Here is a 23374-nt window from a genome sequence, read left to right on the forward strand (position 1 = left end):
TGTTCTACATCTAGTAGCCCTCTGTTGATGCAAACACAAGCACACACGTGGATGCGTACTCATTTTGGTGCATCGAACAAAATAGCAACCACCGTAATCGCAATTACAGTCTCCCCTCGACCTATAAACGCAGTATTACGATCAACAGTGCGGGTACCTGACAGCGAAGGGGAAAAAACATGTAGGTATAAGCGTATACACCTCATATACGTAAAAAAGAGGTGCGTGCGATGAAAAAAAAAAAAAAAAAAAAAAAAGTACCATTGCGTGATTGACGACCACTGTACTATGTATGTTACAATTTTCACTGGCCCTTCATTTCTCCACCCCTGCGTACTATACGCTGTACACGTATATTAATCGAGCGTTGCTCCTCTTTCCTGCCCCGTAATTGTAGCCTATTAGTATATGTATTATTCGTGCGTTTGCCCACACTATGTTGTAACACCAATGTATGATAAAATAGCTGATAGTATCGTAGAGAAAACAAAAAATTTTTCGCCTCATTTTACTTGTTTGATGAATTTTAAACAATATAACCAATATAAGTTTCGTTTGATTATTGGGTAGGTATATATTGTATATTTTTACAGTGCCATTGATCAGGCCATGAGACTTTGAGACACGGCTGTGGTTAGTACAACAAACAGAATACACAGCGCATGTGTTTTTACGATAAGTGCCATTGGACGATAACTAGAAGGACACTTTTTGACATTACCGATGACAATACGATTCTGGTAATGATTATCGTTCAATCTCGGAACCCTACGATGGTGTTTAATTGAAAAATGGCTCGATCGAAGAGGACCAGGAAAAAAAGAAAATATTCTCGTTTGTAGAGCATTAAATGTTATTTAATTATAATTATTTGTTTTGAAATGAAAATACACAGTTTCGTTAATCCTTAAAGTATTATTTTTTTGGTCATTATCAGTTAAAATGAGTAGTTTGATGGGTGAGACGATTGGCTTCTTAAGCTCCTCGGTTGGCCATCAGACAGGCGGCCATTTTGCAGTTGTCGTTCTTGACTGAAATTCGAAAAACAAGACGTGACAATCAAGTGGAAATGCGTGAGTTTTAAATAATAGTTTGATGGCTCCGTGCCATTGATTATTGTACCTTGTGTCTTGCAGGTGTTGAGGGCCTTGTGGAGGGTGTCCAGGTTCAAGTTGAATTTGGTGCGGAGGGCATCCTCGTTGAGGCTTCCATCGGCCTTCATCTGTGGCGAAAATAAAAAAAAATAATCATGAGTTCTCAAGTACGATGTTGCAAACGAGTTGCTTTGCACGTGTATGCGATATTCACCAAGTTCATCTTCTTCATCATGCAGGAGTAGTAGCAGTTCCTGTTCTGCTCCTGCTTCTCAGGCACTTTGACATTCCTCATTCCATTGGGGTATTGTTCTGTGGAGTACAATGGATTTTTTTTTTTTCTATCATGTCAAACTTTTTTTTTTAAATAACGAAGCGTATCTTGTGCTTACGTGGGTCGAATCCGTTCTCGATCAGGCAGGATTTGATGTAGTCTTTGTTGATGTCCTTGATCGGGTCTTCCTGTTTTTTAAGATAGAAAAAGAGGTTTTATGTCTAACTTGGGCAAGTAAATCAGTTATTTTAATGCTTTAGAAAATAATCATTTCTTAAAATTATGGGGTATCAATAGTGATGGAATTTTTTTTTTTTTTTTAGTACAGTTTGTAACATGATGCGTAATAACATTTTTTATAGGAATAATAATGCATATATTTGAAAATTAATAGTTTCGTAAGAAATATGTGAAAACGTAGTGTATGAAAAATCTCCGAGACTTTGAGAACGAAAATACCGAAATTAATGCACACAAATTGAGATCCAATGTATTATAAATCTCAAGATATTAATAAAATCATACAATAATCCTCGAATTTAAATTTAGATATTAATTTTTTGGACTACATTTGTAAAGAGAGGGAGTACATTTCTTTAACGATAATTTAAATAATATTTTCATTAAAAATTACACGAGAGAAGTCAGAAAAGCAACTGTACTCAAGTACATTGACAAAAATTATTATTTCAAAGTTTCAACAATTGTTGAATAAATTTACTGTTGTTTATCTCTTTTGATGGAAACTATGCTGAATAAACAACACTATGATTTAAATGAACTATTTTACAAAAAAATGATGGATGACTGAAAAATTTCATACGATTTAAAATGATCATGTAATGGAAAAAATACAGTAGCCCATGAAATGAAAATGGCATCCCTTTGAAATCCTAAATCAGGTGGACTATTATCTTGAAAGTACAATGGTAAGAAACAACGAAGGCACAAAATTTTTAGGGACCATCAAAAAGTCAGAAACAAAAACGTGAGAGGGATAAATAAAAAAAAAAAAGGGAATATACTCACAGCAAAGACAGCAACGACGCAAGCGGCCAGGAAAATAACAACGGCGGTCCTCATGATGCTGGATGTGCTCGAAAAAAAGGCAACGGTAGACTAGATATGCAGGGGTATCGCAGAGGAACTCTGAATGACGAGCCGCATCAGCGGTTCCGCGCTTATATAGCCGGTGCCCGGACCACCACCGATATGCCGTGGCTCAATTGACAAATTGTGGTGTTGACCTGGAAGCTGCCGACACTCTCTCTCCCTCCCTCTTGCTTGCTTGGACATCTACCCACCGTTTAAGGCTCTTTCTTCTTTGATTTCGCGCTTACGCGCCATTATGTCATATACCCCCGGGCGCAAAAGGGCTTTGAGCGAAAAACAATACGCCGTGTGGGTGCATGACATACTACGTGCTCCGATTGGGTTTCGGATGTGGAGTCGGTTTGTAGGGCAGCGAGCCAGTTCGAGCCTCTTTAGCGCCCATCAGCGTCGTTATACTCCTCTCGGCCCTTCTCCCGTGCCCGCCGCTGATTCGCGCAATCAAAAGACGGCAACAATAATATGCAACGAGGTATATTCTCGTTACTTTTGCTTCCTGGTTTATTTGTTTCATTTTCGCCGATCTCAGCGGTTCGTGGCAAGTTTTCGTTTCATTCCATCGATACACGCCTACACATGTGTGTGTATTAATTATTACCTTAAACAATATCATACCGAGCCCCGCATTTTTTTTTTTTTTTTTCAAACCAGAAAAGTTTCTTTATCCTTTGGAGATTTTTTTTTGTTTTTTCGTTTATAAAAATATTTATTTCGGGTTATTGAAAGAAAAAATATTAATTTTGCGAAGTAAAATATTCTTTCAGATTCTTATCACAAGAAGGGTAAAGAAATATTTTTTTTTGTTTCGAAGAAATCGGGCGCTCGGTGATAAGTGTTCCTATGCGGGCGACATTTTTTTAGGAATTTTCTGGATAGTCTGTGATTATGAGTACAAAATTATAACTGTATATGCCTTCAACGTGGTTACACGTGTGCTTTTTTGTTTCAGAATAACATGTAATTTTTTTTTTTTTTTACTTAAATTGTACGCTCGACGGAACTATCTGCTTATGAGATACTAATAGCAGTTGATAACAGTTTCAGTTACGTTCGTTGCCAACTATTTCATCAGCATAGAAAAGAAAGAAGAGGTCCATCCAAAAAAACTGTATTTTTTCGTTTGAGATACAATAAATACATCAGATACTTGTGCCAATACAAAACGATGTTTACAACGCGTCACAGAAAAAGTTTTTTGTTTTATGATTCAAAATTTTATCAATCAACAGTTTGTTTGTAGGTGTCTATTTTAAAAATTTAGATAATCAAAGCGATTTTCACCGTTTTGAAAAAATTTTACGATTAAAAAAAATGTAATTCTGTATTTTATTCTTTTATTTGTTTTGTAAATACAGCAGCTTGTTTTTCTTAAAAAAAAAAAAAAAAAAAAAAAAAAAATCATAAAAAATATTAAAAATCATTGAACTTCCTCAACAACAGATAAATGATAAGCGAACATAAAAAGATTACAATGATAAACATTTTCAACAATCCATTCATTGACTATACTATTGCATATGCCTTAAAAAATATTGCTCTTATATCTACAACAATTTTGATTTATGAATTAAAAAATTTCTTCCATACATGTCAATGTGTACATCATTGATATTATTATTTAAGTACATTATTTTAATTCTTTAAATTTAATTTAATTTAACTGATAATATTATTTTTATTTTGAGGTATCTTCTAAAAAGTTCAAAAATTAATTTTTTCAAGACGTAAATAAAAAATCATGGATCTTGTAAATTTTATCTGTTTATATACTTTATTACATCGCAATCGATTCTGATTATTTTATTTTCACATAGTATGGAATAACACATTTTCTATTAAAAAAAAAAAAAAAAAATTACAGCACCCAAGTGCCGAAAAAAAGGTTTAAAAAAAAAAAATACAGATAGAAGTAACCAGCCCAACGTGAATACAAATAATCTATCTCTCGCCAGCCACGATTATCCAATGTAAAAAAAATCACGCGATAATCACGAGTGGAGAAGATCCACACGTGTTGATGCCCGATGATAATAAGGTCAACGGAGATGAGCGGAGGAGCCGCGAAATCGCGATGTTTTCCATGGGTGACAAAAACTAGTTTTGTCACTAGCTCGAACCAGACTCGGGAGCGCAGCTTCCAGCCAAACGGATGATCATTTGTACCTCAACTATGTACGCATTATCAGTTCTTTGAATCACCCCGTACTCGTCGAAGTAGGGCTTATTACCATTGTAGTGAATTGTACTATTGACAATGTTTTTCTCACGCCTATACCATTTTACATGGGCTAGAACGATAACTTGGGCATACCGAAGCTTGTGGGTCTCGGTACTTTTTCAAAAGATAATTTACGACTCTCTCAAAACGGTATCGCGCGCGTTTCCAGCTTTTTTTTTTTTTTTTTTTTTTTGTTAAAGTCAGTTTTTGCTAAAAGTGTGCACGAAAACGACCGAAAAGATAATAGACGGCCCTTGTCCATCGAAAAGAGAAGGAAAAACTCCGAATGGCAGACACAACAACAACAACAACACACGCCAAGCGAACTCTTGATAAGACTGTTGCGGTGAAAAAAAAAAACTTTGTTCTCGCGAAGCACACATCGCGCCCTTGTATAGCTGAAAAAGAGAAAAAGCACAAACCTCAGACAACAGACCCCAAAAACTTTCGTCCCCGTGACGACTTGATGGGATAACTTCGCCTTTTACCCCCCTAAACGCGAAAATCGCACGTATACGTCAATTGTACGCACGTGCAAAAGGCGTCACGCAAAGTCGTACTTAGTCGCGTGTCCGCGAGTGTTGAACCGATGAGCGGCACACGGTGGCTTTTTCCTCAACATGTATATATATATGTATATATGCACCTACAGGCGACCGACGCAATTTTAACACCTCGTTGACGAGGCTCAGACCCTCGGTAAGTAGTTAGTTTTCGGTGACTGTCACTGCTGTACGTGTATATATGCACTCTTTTTGATGGGGTTCGCGCCTTCCGTGGCAGAGATAATTAGCGTCGTTGTTTGAATTTCAGAATTTTTGTGTTGTACGTGAGGGGTGGGTGGTGAAGGGTCTCGTATAAACGACCAGTGGAAAAAGGCGTTCGATCGTGGGTACACGGGCAATTTAGCGTCACAATATGTTTGCGACCGAAAATTATTTTTTTTATTTTTTTTATTATTATTTGAAACTTTGATCGAGACTCGTGAAACGAAAAAAGCCGATATACATTTTTTTTAAACTCTATCCTACAGTTACTTTTTTTTACAACTAGTATCATATACGTAAATTAAAACGAAATTGTTGGTATATAGGTATACATGAAGTTTCACAAAATAACAATGATTATTGAGTCAAGAGGGCTATACTTAAATAATTCTTGATATTATATGTAAAGGCTATTACGTACAGTGGCTGAAATGAGTTTGCCAATATCACTGAGGGATCAGGAATTTTTTGTTTAAATGCTTGATGATTCGGTTTGTAGGTACATGCATTTTTATACAAGTTGTTTTTTTTTAGTAAACCTACAATATTACTCTTAAAAATATTTTCAAAAAAGTACTCTTTTAACAGTGTACAGGAAAAAATTAAAAAATGTGAATATGTTTATGTAAAAAGGATGTTTTCGTTGCAGTAGTGTCTGTATAATATATCCCCTCGCATAAATGAAGTCGCTGATATTACATTATATCTACAAAGAATCGTCCCAAAGAATAATCTATTGTAAAAAAACCACAAAACAATTATGTACATTTCGAATTATAATTCTGTAAAAAAAAAAAAATAAATAAATAAATTTAAAAAAAATCGTTTCGCTCGCGATGTTTATCACTTTTAACCCTGCGCGCGTGTATTAGTATTGTGTACCACTCCACAGTACTCCACACTCTCGCCTGGCAATCATATATATTATGTGCTCGCGCGGCAACGATTTTCTGTTTTTCCTGGTCTCTTCTCTTATTTATGTGCTCTTTTTTTTCCTTTTTTTCTTTTTTTTTCTTTTGACGCTCGACTAGCGAGGGCTTTCGAAAATAAAGCGCCGACCATTACTCGCCCATCAGATAAGCGACTTGGTCGCGCTACTGGCTTGCAAGATTACTGTTGTTTTGCTGGTTGCTGTATGTATGTATACACGTCTATGGGACGATGGACGTATATATACTTCCTTACGATGTACCTATTTGTAGCTTTTATACATAGCATCAGTACGTGAAAGTATCAACTGCGTGGTTACGTGATAAATATTGTTGATGAGGTAACAGTTTGGCTGTTTCAACGAGGCTGCAAATTGTAGTTTTTCCATTTGCGTGTTTTTAATTAATCATCAAAGATGTATGTTTATGAATTGTATTGTATAATGTCGACAAGAACTTGAGTATACAAATTTACAAAGTTCATCGAATGTGCTAGCTAGATTTATACGTGTACAAAATAATTATTTCCTTAAATTTTCTTGATAAGTATCAAATAAGTAGAGCATGAAATTATCGATGTTTCATAAATTACACAGTCCCCAAGTCGGGAGGAATAACTAGACGCTAATCATGATAAATGGTAACTTAACAGTTGGGACGAAAAAACAAAATTGCAATACGTATTGACAATGAAAATAAAATTTTTTTGACCGATAGGTATTACAAAGTTTATTATTATTATTTTTTTTTTATTTTTTTTTTTGTTCAGACTGTTACCTTTAATAGCACTAATTTGAAATTGGCACCTTTTTCCTTTCAAGCGACGAAAGTTTGTAGTTTTACGGTGAAAATTACCAGAATTATTTTCTCTGGGTGCATGATCTTTTCCACCGATTGAGAGGTAGAGAAAAAAATTTTAATTTATGTACCTATGCTCATTAAATTTTCATCTCAGGGTTTTACAATTGATAATTTTGTAAAGATTTTCCAAAAAAACCGTCAACCTGAGCCCTTGAAACTCACAAAAGCCAACTTCAAGTCTCATACGCGCGCGAACAAGTCGAAACACTTCTCCATACCCCCTCACCATGCACCCGCACCCATCATTTAGATCAACGCTTAAAATCAACGATCGCCTCAAAGTCATGCTTTAGAGTTAAGTACCAAAGAAAGAAAAAAAAGAAAAAATTCCCAGTGAATAAGATGCAATGTCGGAACGACGTTGACCACACATCGGACGAAGAAATAAACTCGGCGATCGACCGCATATTGGCGGAGGATTGGCGCGAGCGGCCCACCCGTAAGCGCAGCGGCCACGGGGAACAGCTGGACTGCCCAGACCCTGTGACGTATTACCGATACCCAGCTACATTATCCCCCGTGTTTTTCTTTCTAACCCCTTTTTTTTAGGTTAATACTGTAATGACAATGTTTTCGAAGTGCATACTTACGCGCAACGCTCCCGAGGTCCCATCGAAACAGAACAGTCTTTCCGTTGGGTGTACAATATAAACAATAAATTAAAAGCCCATAAACATACAATAAAGTAATTGAACAAAAGGCACGTGTATAACGTTCATCGATTTTGTTTCAGTGCGAAGGAGGCGTCAGTAACAACTCCACCCACAAGCGAATCCGTCACACGGGGGTCGAAACATCGAAGCGTTTCTCCTTGCGCGTGATGGAGGCTCTGCGTGCCATCAGTCGCCAGAGACAGGAAGCCAAGTGCTCGAGCACGTCGTCAAGCACCTGCGAGATCGTCGACTACGTTAGGGACCACTTTCGCTGCGATGGCGACGTCGAAGCCCAGATACGCACTTCTCTCAGGCGACTGAGTTGTCAAGGGTGAGGTATATTTTTTGCGAGTATACGGAAGGTTTGTTCTCCAATCCTCTTTCGTTCAGGTTCATCAAAGAAGACGGCAACGAGACGTACAACTGGGTCGGCACCTTTGCCTGTCCCGTAGAGGTTAGTTGCAGCCGGCCGGCAACTAATACATCGAACCGTAAAATCAAGGTTGCCGTGGATAAGCCGAGTCCCAGACGCAACACGAAACGACGATCTCCTCGTAGACGTTGCAACAAGAGGCAGCAGGTAGCTTTACCATGCGTGTGTTACTTCCGTTGGCTATGTAATCGATTTGCCTTCGAAACAGGACGACGGTTCCATGATCGACTTGTCCGTGCCCTCGAGTATCGAGGAAACTGCGGTGGATCGACGCCGCCAGCTGAAACGAAGTCAGCCGCTGCCCCGAGACCTCGAAGACTTTGGCTCGAAGTTGGCACACGCGGACCACCAACAGTTTCTGGAAGTGTTCGACGACAGCGACCGAAACGAGAACGAGACTCGGCGGAGGTGCGTTTAGGGTGTACAAAGATTGTTTCGATCGCGTCCAATAATCAACATCCCAGTTCAGCAGGGGACGAGTGCGAGGTCGTGGGCAGCGTCGAGAGCCCGGCAGGGATGTTGGGCCTCGACGAGCCAGAGTTCCACGACGACGGAGACGACGATTACGAGGTCGAGGTGCCCGTAGACGAGTTGAGCGACGACGGTGACCCCGGGGACGACGAGGAAGATGGGGGGGACGTTGCTTCCGACGACGAGCGCTTCTTGAAGGAGATCAAGGATAGTGGGAAGGGTGAGCTGGACGATGAGCGACAACGAGATTTGAGAAAGTGGATCCGCAGCTGCAGGAGAGAATGCGCGGTGCGCGAATACACTCGGGCTGCTGAGTAACGGAGAGTGTAACTTTTTTTTTTTTTTTTTTTTTTTTTGTTAATTTTACCGCAAGATGTTTGATTTCTATTAATGGTTTCGTTTACCGATCTTTGGTCCAAGGACTGTTGGATTTGTTTCGTGCGTGTTCGATACGCATTGGTTTGATTGAAAGATGATTTACAAGCTAAACTCTATGTGTTTCGTATCAAAATACACGGTCGTCAATTTCACAGTTTCATTGTTTATTTCCTCTTGTAATATCCTGCTCCTTGAACAAAATAATGTCTATTATAAAAATATTTCGGTTCAACAATATTTACATTTTTAAGTACACAACGTAAACAGCGCACTTTTAACGGCAATCGTTTGATGAATTTGTTTTCAACAATTTAATATGTAAGTCTTGTAGCACTGGAATAACAATCAAGTTATTTGCTTCATAAAAATACAGATTTGCACAAGTCTCATAAATCTATTAGATAAAATACTTAGGAAACAATGGATAAAAAAAAAAAAATTCCATCCCAACGTTTCCTGTAATTGCATCCTATTTAAGTAAATGCAGATTAAAATAATAGTTTTTCTACCTTTGACATTTTTTGTGACCTTTGCACGTTTGAGTCATCAGTAGAAAAATAGCATTCACATCTGGTGTACATCGGTCACTATTAATTTACACTCTTAAACCCAATCCCTAGGATTCTTCAAGATCTCGAGCAGTTTACCCTCCCTGGAATCAGCTTCAGGCTCGTGCATGTACTCCCACCTAGCCGTGAGTGGCAAAGACATGAGAATACTCTCGTACCTCGCACCAGGTGTATAGAGACCAAACTTTGTTCCCCTGTCGTATATTAAATTAAACTCCACGTATCTGCCTCTTCTTAGCAACTGCCACTTACGCTCAGCATACCCATACCCATCGTTTTTGTGTTTATTCACAAGAGGCACATAAGACGGTACCACGGACTCGGCACAAGATTCTACGAACTTGAAAGCCCGCTCTTGGTCGGGCGTGTCCAGATCGTCGAAAAATATACCACCGACGCCGCGTCTCTCGCCTCTGTGCGTTATGAAAAAGTAATCGTCGCACCATTTCTTAAATTTCGCATAGTAGCCGGGATCGTGTTTTTTACAGGCTTGATGTAGCGTTCCGTGGAAATGCTTGGCGTCGTCCTCGTTGAAGTAATAGGGAGTTAAGTCGGTGCCACCGCCAAACCACCACTGTGTCGAGCCGTCCTTGTTTTTAACTTCAAAGTACCTGTAGTTGAAGTGAATTGTTGGTACCTGCAATTCAAATGGGATTGCAAAATTTAATGCCGGTGTTGTGTGTACTGTCGGAGCAGCAGATTTATCAACATACCATAGGATTCCTCGGATGGATGACAGAACTGATACCAGCAGCAAAGAACGGCAGGTTGCCTTCGTCCATGTTCTTGCCCCTAGCTCTCATTTGTTGCACAGCACTGGAGGGCAGAGTACCCGTGACCACAGAGACGTTCACCCCGGCCTTTTCAAAGACAGTTCCATCCTGAAGAACGCAAGTGACGCCTCCACCGCCTTCCTTCCTCGTCCACCTGTCAACCTTGAATTTGGTACCGTCCTCCTCTTCGGACTCTAAAGCCTTGATGAAGTCTGATTGAATTTTCATTATCATCAGCTCCATTTTCGTCTTCATGTCGTTTTTGTTCTTTTGCAAGTGGTCCACACTGGTGATTGGTTCTGTCATAAAATGGCTTGTATCGAGGACAGGCTGAGCTGCGTGGAGCCGACATCGTGTTGTCGTATAAACCACCACACCTGCGCCTATCAATCCAGCACCAATGCACTTGAACTTGTGAGTTATGATTTTTACCGAGTCCTTGTTCACGTAGGTATGGAATTTGCGACAGCTCGGCAGTACCTTAAATGCCATGTCTAGTCCCTGCAACCAAACGAATCAACAAAGAAATTTAGGCTCGTTTCTTACAGTTATTTCACATTTTATGCAAATCAGATTAGCGCGGTGCTGCTGATAGCTTATCTAACACTTGATAAACCAAAGTAATATCAGATTATATATCAAATGGATATGAAAAAAAAAAAAAATTCTACGGTAAGTAAACAACTTTTCTCGGTAGGAGTCAATGCTCCGAATGAGAGTATGTATATAATTAAAAAAGCCTTACCTTAATTTAATGTATAAATAACTTCTTAAAATTGTGATTACACGGACATGCAGGGAAAAAAATAGATGTCTTATGGTATACTTATCGTATTATTTTTTTTTTTTTACAAACGGTAGACAAGATAGAAAAATTAGTCAACTAAAGTTTTCAATCTAATTTTCGTCATATTTTACAGAATAAAATAATTAGCACCCACAGAATTATACTATAAGAAGTTTAAAGAGAAAACACTTGCAGACACATGTATGATGGAAATATTGTCAAAATTATCATCGTGTGTAGCGCATCAGCGCCATCTAGCGTTGCGGATTTCGCGGACTGACTCAAACTATTTTCTAGGGGATCCGTCTTGAAAAAAACCCTAGATTCTAGGGATTTACAGCAGAAGTAAATCACTAGGCATATGTATAGATATATCACAGTAGGTCAAAAATGGCTATTTGCGTGCTTCGATTACGCAATACGGCTTGAAATTGATGGTGGCATGTATATACTAAAATACTCAAATTTGCCAAAAATGTAATAATTGTCACCCACGCATGCCTTGCGATGGTTGTATTGCGTATATTGAAGCACGCAAATAGACCCCCAAAACTCCGCTCCGATCGATCGAATTGCATTTGGATCTAGCACCATCTAGCATTGCGAACCCAGCTGTTCGCTGTACCGACGGTCGGCGTAAGGTAAGATAGAAACCTGCAGTACGAACAAGTCAGCCAACCGTCGGTACATCAACAAAAATGTCGGCCCTGCTATACCGACAATTGATCGACTCTTTACCGACGACGAGGTCTAGATGGGGTCTATTTGCGTGCTTCGATATATGCAATATAACCAAAACGCGAGGCATGCGTGAACGACAATTGTTACATTTTTTTGGTAATAAGATTAGTTGCAGCTGGTTTATAATTGATTAAATGGCTCTAATAGGCCCTAAAGCGGTTAAAGCTCTGATTCAGAATTTTAGGAATCACTTTTCGCGAAAAAATGAAGACCACTAGATGGCGCTGATCCAAATAATTATTACTAATAGAAGAACCAGTAATCGATTATAAACTAGCCGTAACTAATTAAGTCTAATTAATTAATTATTTACAATGAGCCTCTCTTGTTTCATGATGGTTCAAGATAAGTACATGTAAATTATATGATTAATAAGGCATATGATAAATCGTGATAAACTCGATAGTAGAAATGTAAAGCACGTCGAGGCCGAGAAATTAAAAAAAAGAGTTAAGTACATTCTGATTTCAGAATATTGCACATATTAATATTTTTATAAATGAATACTTACAAGAGCAACAAAAATTAACACAACAAATTCTCTCTCTCTGCAAATGATAATTAAGTACACCAAGTACCAAGTATGGTTGACACTTGAGAAATACTGATGACGTGCATTTATTGGATATGATACAAAATATACGGTTCAACCGTGTATAATGTTTATAGGTACTTCACTTCTATACCCACTTCAATTTTCGCTAAAGCAAAGTTTATTGTATCAAAAACATAAGGAGACGATTATTGAAGGTTGTATACAGTTGTACTTAACTTGTAAACGTATCAGTTTTGTACACTACAGAGTTAAGTTACAGACTACAGCGAGTCAACGAGTGAGAGAGAAAAAGACGGAAAATTTTAAAGAGGAGTGGTTGTGTTGTAGGTTGTAGGGAGAGAGAGAAGGAGAAAAAAGAAAAGGAAAGAGAGAACTAGTATGTGGTTAAACCGCGAGCGCGACAACAACCATCTGGAAGGACTGGAGGTCTGTCTGTGCGTGTAGAGTACACGGGAGAGTGTGCGGATAAGGAATATCCGGGAAAGGGAAGACGTGGTTGTTCGTTGTTCTTCCAAGCGTCCAGGTGCAGGCTGGCTGCTGTTACTGTTCCAAGTATACACCTGACAAATTCATCAGGATGATGAACATGTGGAAAGTCCGCGAGCTCGTGGACAAAGCGTGAGTGGCCTGGTTTATTTTCATTTGTCCCTATTTGTTTATCATTAATTACTACACCACAATCATCATCACATCTAAAGTGGAATTTTGGAGTTTGTGCGATTTTTGTGGTGGTGTTCTACTACTTGTACTAAATAGTTCATATGCCAAGTTGCAGCAGCAACAATTCAGTGTTGAAACATGTAATTTATCAATGGTGCTTTTCCATGTGTGAGTTTGCTGATAATCAGCAGATGACAGGATTATCTCTGATGTTCCAGAAAACTCTATATTGTGTTGTACATATTGGCGGTTTGCTTTTTATAGTTTTGCATTGTTAAATTAAAGTCTATTATTTGCTCCTCCGGGGAGCTTAGGTATTAGGTAATCCATAGATGGAACTAGCATCGAGTTTATTTTGAACTAAAGAAGCAAATAATGCTCTAAGCATACCAAAGTCTATTTTACCCATTGTATTAATAAATGGAGCATCGAATAAACAATTTTTCACAGTTTTCACAACGATATAGCTTTAGTATTGAGTTGTCGGACCGTAGATTGCAACCCGAGATTGTCGATTTTTATCTCCAACAGCGTTGCAATTCTTTGCAAATTTTTGTATGACTCATCTATCGATTCCCTAACAGCACACAATGTTTTAAAAACGTTGAAATAACTTATTCTTACAATTCAAAAGTATCAAATAAGGTTTAAATAACGTTTGAAAGCTATAAAATTCTAGCTAAAAATCACTTCTGGACTAGTTTCACGTTAATTTGCTTGTAATTGATGGCCATGATAATTATATTTATTTGATAATCTAGATTGAGCTAATTTAAAAATAAAATTTAATTATTGATCAAAAGTATTGTAAATAAACTCAACCCCTTACTTTAGGTACTGTCATCCAGATGCAAACAAATTTATGAGCTATCAATTAACGCAAAAGTAGTGTAGAAGTGATTTTTAGTTAGCAAGATCATCCGACATTTTCAATGTGTTTACAAACGTTTTTATAACGTTACTACAACTTCAGTTTACTACTTTATATAATTGTACAAAATATGTTTTTAAAACGTATACTTTTGAAAGTATAGTATATTTGATGCTGTGAAGTTCTCATTTAGGTCTTGATTCAAAGATATTAGTATATTTATTAAAAGCGCCATTTACTAATAAATATTTCCTCAATCCTGACTCAATCACATGACACTGCATCACACAGTGTTACTTTCACTTTTCCTTATTTCCATTGGAAAGGAACAATCAAGCGGTAGGTGACAAAGCTCATCCAATCAGCACTTATTATGCTTAATAGAGCCTCAACTCAGGGTCTGCTCTAAATTGTCTCGGAATATCCAATTCCTTTTCATTGAGATTGGGTCAGGGTCAGCAACGTGTGTATCTCTCCTGAGCAGTAATTGTAACGCACAGACGATTACGCAAGTTGAAGAGAGAGGGGGGGAGAAAAGCAGGTAAAAAGGAATGTACAAAATGAGCCTCCAGCAGTACTTAAACCAGTTTTCATGTGATTTTAGGGAGTACTTTTAAATTGCCGATTTAAGCTGGCTCTGCATCTGTAACAGAAAATTGTGGAACTTTTTTCTTTCTTCAACCACCAAGACTGGTACTGCATGATAGTTGCCACCACACACGTACAATTCGTTTATATGCACAGTTGGTGATAAATCACGACCCTTATCTTGTTCTCTAACGACATAAGTATGCGTATATTGACGAGTTCTGCGGGAATAAAGAAGAGTTTTATTTGCCAAACGTAAGAAATTCTCCGGCAATGCGATGAAATGATCATGTATTCCATCACATGTTGAAAACCTTTTATACAATTGTTTGGCTGCACATGTGATGGCTGTCCCAATCTATATCAGCGTGTCATACAATGTATAGTTTTGAATTATTATCGTTCCCAATCAAATCCTTGGAAACTTTCTCTTTTTTTCCAAGAGAACAAAAAAAAACCAAACTCCAAACTTTCGTATGGTGTACACATTCCGATCTTACGAAACATCTCACACTCACGCGCCCGCAATGAATGTAACTGCAAACCCAAAGCACGTACTTATCGCGAGGATCCTATTCTTACGTGCATTTTTTATTTCCAGTACGAACGTGGTCATGAATTACACAGAAACCGAGGCGAAGGTCCGCGAGGCAACGAACGACGACGCCTGGGGACCCACAGGTAAGCTCTTGAGTCTCGTGATTCTCTGTACGTTTTTTAACATGCCATTGACGTTGTTTAAGTGTGGGATTATATGATTTTACCATCTTGATTTTTTACAATTTTGTTCAATCATGAATTTTAGGCAACTAAATTTTCGACCTATACAAAGAAGTAAAGTGTACACATAATATACTTTTATTCGTCAGTAACGACCAAAACTGACGGTTATCACATAATTTACAGACTTGGGCGTAATTATTTTCTGGATTTTTACGCACTTAGAAAGAGAAAAAACATTTTCTGAATAAAATTTCTTCTTAGATAAGTACCATACATTTTCGATGTTAAAGTTTATCGCGAAGTATTTAAAACTGCAACGCGTTGTTTTTGCTGGAAAGAATTCAAGTATATTGTGTAATAAGCAGTAATTAACAAAATGTATTAAGCTCCAATCATGCATTACAGTTTTAGCCAAAAATTACGTTGCAAAAAAATTGTAAAAGCATCCTTTTTTTTTTTTTCGTTGTCCAACCAAAAGGTGCAATGATGCAAGAACTCGCGCAAGCAACCTTCACGTACGAACAGTTCCCGGAAGTGATGTCGATGCTGTGGAAGCGCATGTTACAGGAGAACAAGCGCAATTGGCGTCGCACGTACAAGGTGTGTGTCACAGGAGTACATAATTAACATCCTACTCGTGGGCTACAGCTCCATTAAATTTTGAAAGTGTTGCTGCACGTGTAACTTAATTTCCGGATGAATTTTGTGTTTTAATTCTCGTTTGCAGCTGTACTAAATTGTCTATCTTTCAGTCACTGCTGCTGCTAAATTATCTGGTACGCAACGGGTCCGAGCGAGTGGTGACGTCGTCGCGGGAGCACATATACGACCTGCGCTCCCTTGAAAATTACACGTACGTCGATGAATTTGGTAAAGATCAGGGCATCAACATAAGGCACAAAGTACGGGAATTGATAGATTTCATCCAGGACGACGAAAAATTGCGGGAAGAGCGTAAAAAGGCCAAGAAAAACAAGGACAAGTATGTCGGTTTGTCGTGCGATGCGATGGGCATGGCTTTGGGAAGCAGGGGTGGCGGCGAGAGATGGATGGACAATCCCAAGTGGAGCACCGGCAGCGCCAGCAACAAGTCGGAGGGATACAACGACTGGGAGAGGGACAACGGGTCGAACAACAGGTGGGTCGATACACCGCTTTTTTTCTGCCTAGCGCTTCGCATTAAAGGATTATATTTTACAACGGCTTTATGTATACGTTTTTTTTTTTTTTTTTTCTTTACTTTTTTGTTTTGTTTTCATATTTTATTCGCACTTTTCAAGCGCTTTTATCGGCGTCGATAAGATTAGATATAAAAGCCGTCTTGGCGTTTCGTGCGTTCGGCTAAGGTGCTCGGAAACTATTCAGATTAGATAAACAAAAACAGAGCACAGTCATTGTTCATTTTTTTATCCGAGCACATAAATTTAAAAACTGTTGCGAAAACGCTCGTACTACCAAATACTGAATAAGGTTGCGAAAGCCTCTTATTATTGCAAAACGCAATGGAGAACTTATCGAACTAATTAGTCATGTTTGACGAATTTCCAGTGACGATGGCGAAAAGGAAGATTCGGATAACGAGGGGCGCTCGAACCCACGCAAAAACCCAAGTGTGAGCGATCGGCGCGAGTACTGCGACACAATGGAGACGATTGACAGGGTGCCCAAGCCCATCTCCATTGCACCAGTGATCTCCAACGCATCGCCAGCTCGGACCCCCAAAACGATAAAGAAAATTGATCTTGGCGCTGCGGCCAATTATGGCAAAGACCAGCAACAGCAGTCCCAGTCACCGGTAAATCTCATGAGATCGCCCGTCAAGCAGCAGCCAGTGCAAAGAAACAAAAATGATATTCTCAATGATATCTTTGACTCGCATAATGACAATAATGGTACGAGTGAGTTGTAAACTTCAAGGGGATATATGATATTCGATCATGCAAAATGTTAATTTTCATTATTTCCAATGGCCAGGTGCTGCGAATGCGAACAACGACGATGATTTCAATCCACGTGCCGATAGTTACACGCCAGTACCATCGGCACAAGGTGGCGGTGATTTTGGCGATTTCACTTCAGCTTTCGGCTCACCAACCATCGGCAGCAAGTCCAAGAATTCCGACGAGTTTGCCGATTTCTCGACTGCCTTCGATTCTGGACTGAATATCTCGCAGCCAGCAGCAGCAGCAGCAACGGTACCACAGCAGCAGCACCAGCCACAGATTTCGTTGTTGGGTGCGACTATCCCCAACATTGGTAATCCAATGGCAGACAATCTGATAACACCGAAAAGCGCACAGATCAACACTGACTTTGGTACTGGTAACGATCTGTTTAATTCGTCGCTCAATAACCAGTCCCAGAATATTGATAGCAGTAATATTAACAACAACAATACAAGTGAGTATTATTCTCATTTCAATACCTAGTTTGATGATCGACCCAAGGCTAATATGGGACACGTGGTTGGTTATTTTTTCTTTCAGTGCTGTCAAATACCGATTTGCTGTCTGATTTGTCAAGCTTCAGCGCTCCAATGGTGCCTTCCATGAATCAAACAAACAACCTGAACAACGCAAACTTGTTCAGTACGGATCCGTTCAACAACTCAGGTAAGCTCGACCCGCTATTATTCCGAAACCTACCGGCTACTCATATCAGCATTTAAAATAATCCTAGTCTATCGAGAATTTTTAATGCTGGTACCAATCGCACCTCACACCCGCATACTCCCCCCTGAAAGCTCTCAAACCATCTCGCAGCATGTATGTACACGTACCTCTGGCCTTGAGAACAAAAAAATTCTAAGCCCGCGTCTTCGTATAATGCCGCCAAGTTAGTCTTATCTTGCAGCTTTGCCAGCCGGATCCAAAAAGACTCATCAAACGCTCATGACGGATTGCCTCCTGGATACCATTCGGTTCGTTCTTGCAAACAAGAGTCAAAGCAGCATTAAAAAACTACAAGCTCAGATCTTAGAGTACATAAAGATTCTACCGGGTCCGGTGACACCACAAATATTCGTGGGCCAGGATTGCAATGCTCAGATAGATCTTGTAACGTACAGTAGGATTCTTGAGGATTTGGCGGATGCGTTCGACTCCAGTTGGCCGCTTAACGACGGTAAACTGGATACAGCTGTTCGCGACTTGTTCGTCGTGGATGGTGCGAATTGTCAGATTTTAAACGAGTCGCTGTTGATTCTGACCCAAGCGATGAAGAGGACCGAGGATGCGAAAATTATCAAGTGTTTCGGTACCTTACTCGAAGAGCTAATGAAGAGTGACGCGCTGTTTTCGGCTCTGGTGCAGTCCAGCCGAGCTGGCGAAATCGGTGATTTTGAGAAGAGCGCGGAGGAAGAATTGTGGCAGGGTGTCGTTCAGATAATCGTTTCTCTGCCCAATCACGTCGCCAACAAAATGCAGATGCACCTTTTGGAACTGTTCAAGTCGAAATCCTTCGCCAAAGTGCTCATCTACCACGTCTGTCGAGCAATTTATTTCCTCAACGAGGCACTGCATGTTCACGAAATCGATATCGACACGAAAATCATATCCATGATGATCAGCAAAATGTTCCTGGTCTCCAACACCGACGATCTAACTCCCTTTGTCGATATCACGCTGGAATGGTGCGCCTCGAACATAAACGCCATTCAGACCTGTTTGCTAAGGATACTGTCGAACGTGCAAAGTCACAGCGTCGAAAATCTGGCGATCACGTTCCTAAAACACCAGAAATTTGCGCCCAAGGTCTTTGGTGACCTGACCAAAAACGAAAAGTGGCGCCACACCCTCACAACCCGAATCCCCATGATGTCGTGGTACAATGACGAGAGATTGGTGAAAAATCTCGTGTCCTATCTCCACCACTCGCAAACGGACGACGATCGCATACTCGTCGATTTGGTCGCCAATCTGCTGGACGTGTGGGGGGACAAGAGTGCCCTGAACCACACGACGTTCGAGCAACACCTGTACATCACGAAGATCATTCTACTGGCTGTGAGATGCGCGAAGGATAGTTTGACTCACCTGGAACGGGACAAACTGCACAAACTGACTCTAGGAGCTGTCGCGGCCCACTTGGGCTCGCCTCAAGTAGAGGTCCGTGCCGTTGGGATGATAACTACCGAGGTGCTCGTGGGACTCTTGAAGAGTCCTGGGAGCCCGGATCTGAGCTTTGGGTACGAAGGGATGGGCGAGAGCGCCTTGGTTCTGGTAGAGTCGTTGAAAAACCTGACGATTCAAGGGACAAAAAGCACCGAGTGCGAGACGAGAGGCGAGGATCTGGTCATCGGTGATATTGAATTTTCCAGCCTTGGCAGCAAGAAAGTCTATGAGCTTGGAGTCGAAACCAAGATACTGAAGACCGCTGTTGCTCTAAAGACCGATGAAAGCAACTTGCAGACCGAAAAGATCGAGCTCCCGAAGAAAATAAACAGCGTCCCAAAAAGAGTCCAGGTGGAAGAGGAGCTCGACAGCGACGACGACCTCGAGCCTTACGACATGTCGAACGACGTGGCCCAAGTCGAGCGCCTGCGACCGCTGTACCTCCGTGATCTGCGGGACAACCTCGTCAACGTTGAGAACAACGGCCGAGACGACCCGGACGTCTTCTCCGAGACGCTAAAGTTCAGTGAGCAGCTGATCCTCGCTCAGCTATCCAACGACGACGCGAGCTTTGCGCTCGAGCTTCTCATGATCTTTCTGAATCTAGAGGCGAGGAGTCCTGTGGATAACTTTGAGCTGCTGACGTTCAGAGCCTGCGTGGCCATTGTAACGGTGCACCCGAAGCCCTGCGCCGAGTACCTGGCCAGAGAGTTCCACACGGACATATCCAAATACTCCGTGGAGAGGAGGTGCTTTTTGTTGAACGTCCTCGCAGAGGCTGCCACGAGATTGGCCGCTCTCGACGTTCCCAAAGAAGACGGCGAAAGCACCGTCGTTTCTGAGAAGAAAAAAAAGAAACCAGCTGGGCCCGTGAATTTGTACATAGAAACCGACAGAACCAAACAGTACCAAATACTCTACGAGGACTGCGATCCGGACGACGTCGAACCGGGCGGTAGCATCGACTGGCGCGAGGTCGTTCAGAGCAGGATATTCTCTAAGACACGTCACTTTGCTCACGCGTCCAAGCGGTCCAGGACCCACGTGAACCGCTTCGCCGGTGTAGCCTCGTCCTTCTTCTTTCCCCTAATCAACGGCACGTGCAGTCGCAATCGCAGTTTTATGTACGAGTTCCCCAAGAGCTACCAAGACCACGGAAACTATCTGCTTACACACTACCTCGACACCCTGGCTACTGTGGTAATAGCGGCTCAGAACTGTCCTCAGGCCACGAAAATGTCAGCCGAACTGCTCGAGCTCTTGTGGATCCTGAGGTACCAAGAAGAAGCGAGGGTCAGATTGGCGGTGATGAAGTGCGTGGCTGCCGTGCTTATCGCTGCGCCGGAGTTTGATGTCAAGGGACAGCTACTGAACGGGCTGCTCGAGTTCAGGATGTGGCTGCTGGACGCTGCACAGGATACTATTAAAGGCGACCCGGACAGGTCTTGTAGGGAGTTTGCCGGGCTCGCGTTGGGTCTCATGAACTCGGTTCTAAAAGACTTGGCCGATGGCGTATGAATAATCGCGTGAATTGGTTTTTTTTTTTTTTTTTTAATGATTTAATTATTTTTGTATTACGACCTTGGATTATGAATTTTGCTAGATCTAAGCCATGTGTGTACATACTCTGTGACAGCATCCTATCAAACATTAAGCTTAGTTATTAGATCGTAATACTTAAGTGTAAAGACGAATTTCTTAATCAAAAATAAATCAAACCTTTTTCTAAGAAAAAAGGGACCCGTTGCTTCATTTTCAATTTCCATACAAGTACAACAGTCTGAAATCGTTAAAAACTAAGTAAAAACAATAAATGAAAAAACAAATAATAGGTTTAGCACCAGTTACGGATCTGCTGACGCCAACGAGTAGCAACAACAGCGCGAGCAACAATACCGGCAAACCAAATCAAACGCAAGTTGGCTCGACGTGGAAGGGCGCGGGTTTGAACATCGATCTCGACAACATCATGGGTAGCAAGTTTAACAAGTCGGGACCCGCGCCAACAATGAACCAGCTAGCCAGCAACAGTCCCCAGCACAACAGGCCGATTCAGCCTGCACTAGGTAAGAACGAAGAGTAGAAGAAAAGATAAAAACAAAAGAATGGTAATTAAAATTGAGTATTTCGACGTTTCAGCTGTGCCTGCAGCAAAGGGTTTCGCAGCATCGCCGCAGCAGCCAACATTTTTCCCAGCATTCCAATGATCTTTACTGTCAAAGCCGATGGACCGAGAAGATAATGCCTTATCCGCGTCACATTCCTAATCTTTTCTCCATCAGTGCCACCTTCTTTTCCTTTTCTCGGTCGAAGCACGGCGGATGAACATTTTGGAGATGCATTTTATCGACGAAAAATATGTGTAACGTCAGCTTTTCTTTTTCCCTTGTTGCTGTCGTTACAACAACAATATTATTATTGCTAAGGAGTTGTACAGATTTTTAAGTGAGAAAGAGTCAGGGAGAGAACGAGCGAATTTTATATATTATACATATTGTAAAGAGTAGATACATCCGACGAAAAGAGGAAGGGAATGCATATCGTTAATCTTCCTTTCATTGTATATGCAATAATCGTTGGTTTGTCCAAACCAAATGACTGGGTGTTAAAACCTTATTGAAAGCAAATTTAGATAGTTAATATAAATACTGTATTGATGTGAAATAATAATAGGTGTTTTTGAAGTTTATGAAGAATATACAATGAGATGAAACAACATCATGTGCTTCCCTGAGTTGAACCTCTAAAAAACATATTAATGTATAAATACTTTTGCACCAAAAATGATACTGTATGAAGATCATTTCAAAAAATTCGAAATAACAATACTATATACGTTTGAAAACAGTGGTTGTGGTGATCTTTTGAAAAATAAAACTTTTCTCAATAATACAGGTATACATGTGATTTTCAAAACTCGGTGGTTTAAAAACTCCCTACAAGTAGCCTGTAGTTGAATTATCGTTAAAAAAGCAATGTTGATGGTATGAAAACCCCCAAAAGTAGCTTGTAGTTGAATCATGAACGTGAAAGCAATGTTGAAATATTAGTGAAATTTAATATTTTCAAATTTTCGATTATTATTTTACCTCCCAGTTTTTCCATTTTTTAAACCATTAAGATGAATTTTTTTATGAACATTTACAAATATATATTATGTAAAAAGAAATTGTTCTGTGCCTCCTAGTATATAAATATATCAAACTGAAAAGACAATGATATATCCATACGTTGTGAGGATATTAAACTTTTCAAAGTATAAATGCAACTGCGAGAAAGTCTTTGATGCCAATTTTTGCATTTTAAACTTTAAGATGCTCTTTTATAACTTAAGAAAAATTTAAATACATTGTTAATTTGTGTACATAGGGTGAAAAGTGTAAAAAGAAGTTTTTAAATGATAATGTAACTGATTTCTAAAAAAAATTCCGATTACCCTCCCACTTGATGAAATTATTAATAAAAATCACAAGTGTATTGGTTAACAAAAAAAATAGTCAACTTGTATGAAGTCCTGTCGCTCTGTGGCAGCACAAAGTAGAGAAAAAAAAGTGTTAGTAAGGTATAGATAGTTAAATATTTTTTAAAGGCGTTCTAACAATTAAACTTTACGATGAAAATAGTGTTGATAATAATATGTATTAGTGTGATTCAAGTTTTTTTTAATTGCAAAATGAATCGTGCATTTTTTTAAACGTACATACATACTAAACACATCATTGACCAGATTGTAAAATGAAACACATACGTTGCATATCAAAACAAATACATAATGAAAAATAAATGATAAAACACAATAACTATTC

At 39.8% G+C, this 23374-nt stretch overlaps 3 protein-coding genes across 3 annotated transcripts; 1 reads left to right on the top strand and 2 right to left on the bottom strand.

The window, feature by feature from the left end:
• Positions 1-838: 838 nt before the first annotated feature.
• On the bottom strand, positions 839-2526 carry Obp13 (odorant binding protein 13). The gene is made up of 5 exons (XM_014364351.2): positions 2398-2526; positions 1487-1556; positions 1309-1406; positions 1123-1222; positions 839-1031 (listed from the first exon to the last, which is right to left on the bottom strand). The coding sequence occupies exons 1-5, from the start codon at positions 2449-2451 to the stop codon at positions 976-978; spliced, it is 378 nt and encodes a 125-aa protein (XP_014219837.1). The 5' UTR covers positions 2452-2526; the 3' UTR covers positions 839-975.
• A 6817-nt stretch (positions 2527-9343) lies between these two features.
• Positions 9344-11500, bottom strand: Coprox (oxygen-dependent coproporphyrinogen-III oxidase). The gene is made up of 3 exons (XM_089594305.1): positions 11472-11500; positions 10471-11031; positions 9344-10394 (listed from the first exon to the last, which is right to left on the bottom strand). Exons 2-3 carry the CDS (start codon positions 11020-11022, stop codon positions 9792-9794), a joined length of 1155 nt encoding a protein of 384 aa, XP_089450431.1. The 5' UTR covers positions 11023-11031; positions 11472-11500; the 3' UTR covers positions 9344-9791.
• Positions 11501-12731: 1231 nt separating this feature from the next.
• lqfR (clathrin interactor lqfR) lies at positions 12732-21254 on the top strand. The gene is made up of 8 exons (XM_014364157.2): positions 12732-13232; positions 15335-15414; positions 15935-16056; positions 16209-16594; positions 17005-17348; positions 17431-17856; positions 17943-18068; positions 18310-21254. Exons 1-8 carry the CDS (start codon positions 13192-13194, stop codon positions 21084-21086), a joined length of 4302 nt encoding a protein of 1433 aa, XP_014219643.2. The 5' UTR covers positions 12732-13191; the 3' UTR covers positions 21087-21254.
• The last annotated feature ends 2120 nt before the right edge of the window (positions 21255-23374 follow it).

Source organism: Copidosoma floridanum, unplaced genomic scaffold, assembly GCF_036245765.1.
Source record: "Copidosoma floridanum isolate Cflo_tuat_1 unplaced genomic scaffold, Cflo_Japanese_pri ptg000021l, whole genome shotgun sequence".
Taxonomy (NCBI): domain Eukaryota; kingdom Metazoa; phylum Arthropoda; class Insecta; order Hymenoptera; family Encyrtidae; genus Copidosoma; species Copidosoma floridanum.

What these genes read in the sequence shown, in the direction of transcription:
- Coprox (XM_089594305.1), bottom strand. Translation starts at nt 11,022, where the DNA reads ATGGCATTTAAGGTACTGCCGAGCTGTCGCAAATTCCATACCTACGTG. An exon ending in TCCATCCGAGGAATCCTATG is followed by an intron (nt 10,395 to 10,470) that starts GTATGTTGATAA and finishes TTTGAATTGCAG; the next exon opens with GTACCAACAATTCACTTCAA.
- lqfR (XM_014364157.2), top strand. Translation starts at nt 13,192, where the DNA reads ATGATGAACATGTGGAAAGTCCGCGAGCTCGTGGACAAAGC. An exon ending in TATTAACAACAACAATACAA is followed by an intron (nt 17,857 to 17,942) that starts GTGAGTATTATT and finishes TTTTTCTTTCAG; the next exon opens with TGCTGTCAAATACCGATTTG. An exon ending in GGATCCGTTCAACAACTCAG is followed by an intron (nt 18,069 to 18,309) that starts GTAAGCTCGACC and finishes CTTATCTTGCAG; the next exon opens with CTTTGCCAGCCGGATCCAAA.
- Obp13 (XM_014364351.2), bottom strand. Translation starts at nt 2,451, where the DNA reads ATGAGGACCGCCGTTGTTATTTTCCTGGCCGCTTGCGTCGTTGCTGTC. An exon ending in GCGTCGTTGCTGTCTTTGCT is followed by an intron (nt 1,557 to 2,397) that starts GTGAGTATATTC and finishes CTTAAAAAACAG; the next exon opens with GAAGACCCGATCAAGGACAT. An exon ending in CAACACCTGCAAGACACAAG is followed by an intron (nt 1,032 to 1,122) that starts GTACAATAATCA and finishes TTCGAATTTCAG; the next exon opens with TCAAGAACGACAACTGCAAA.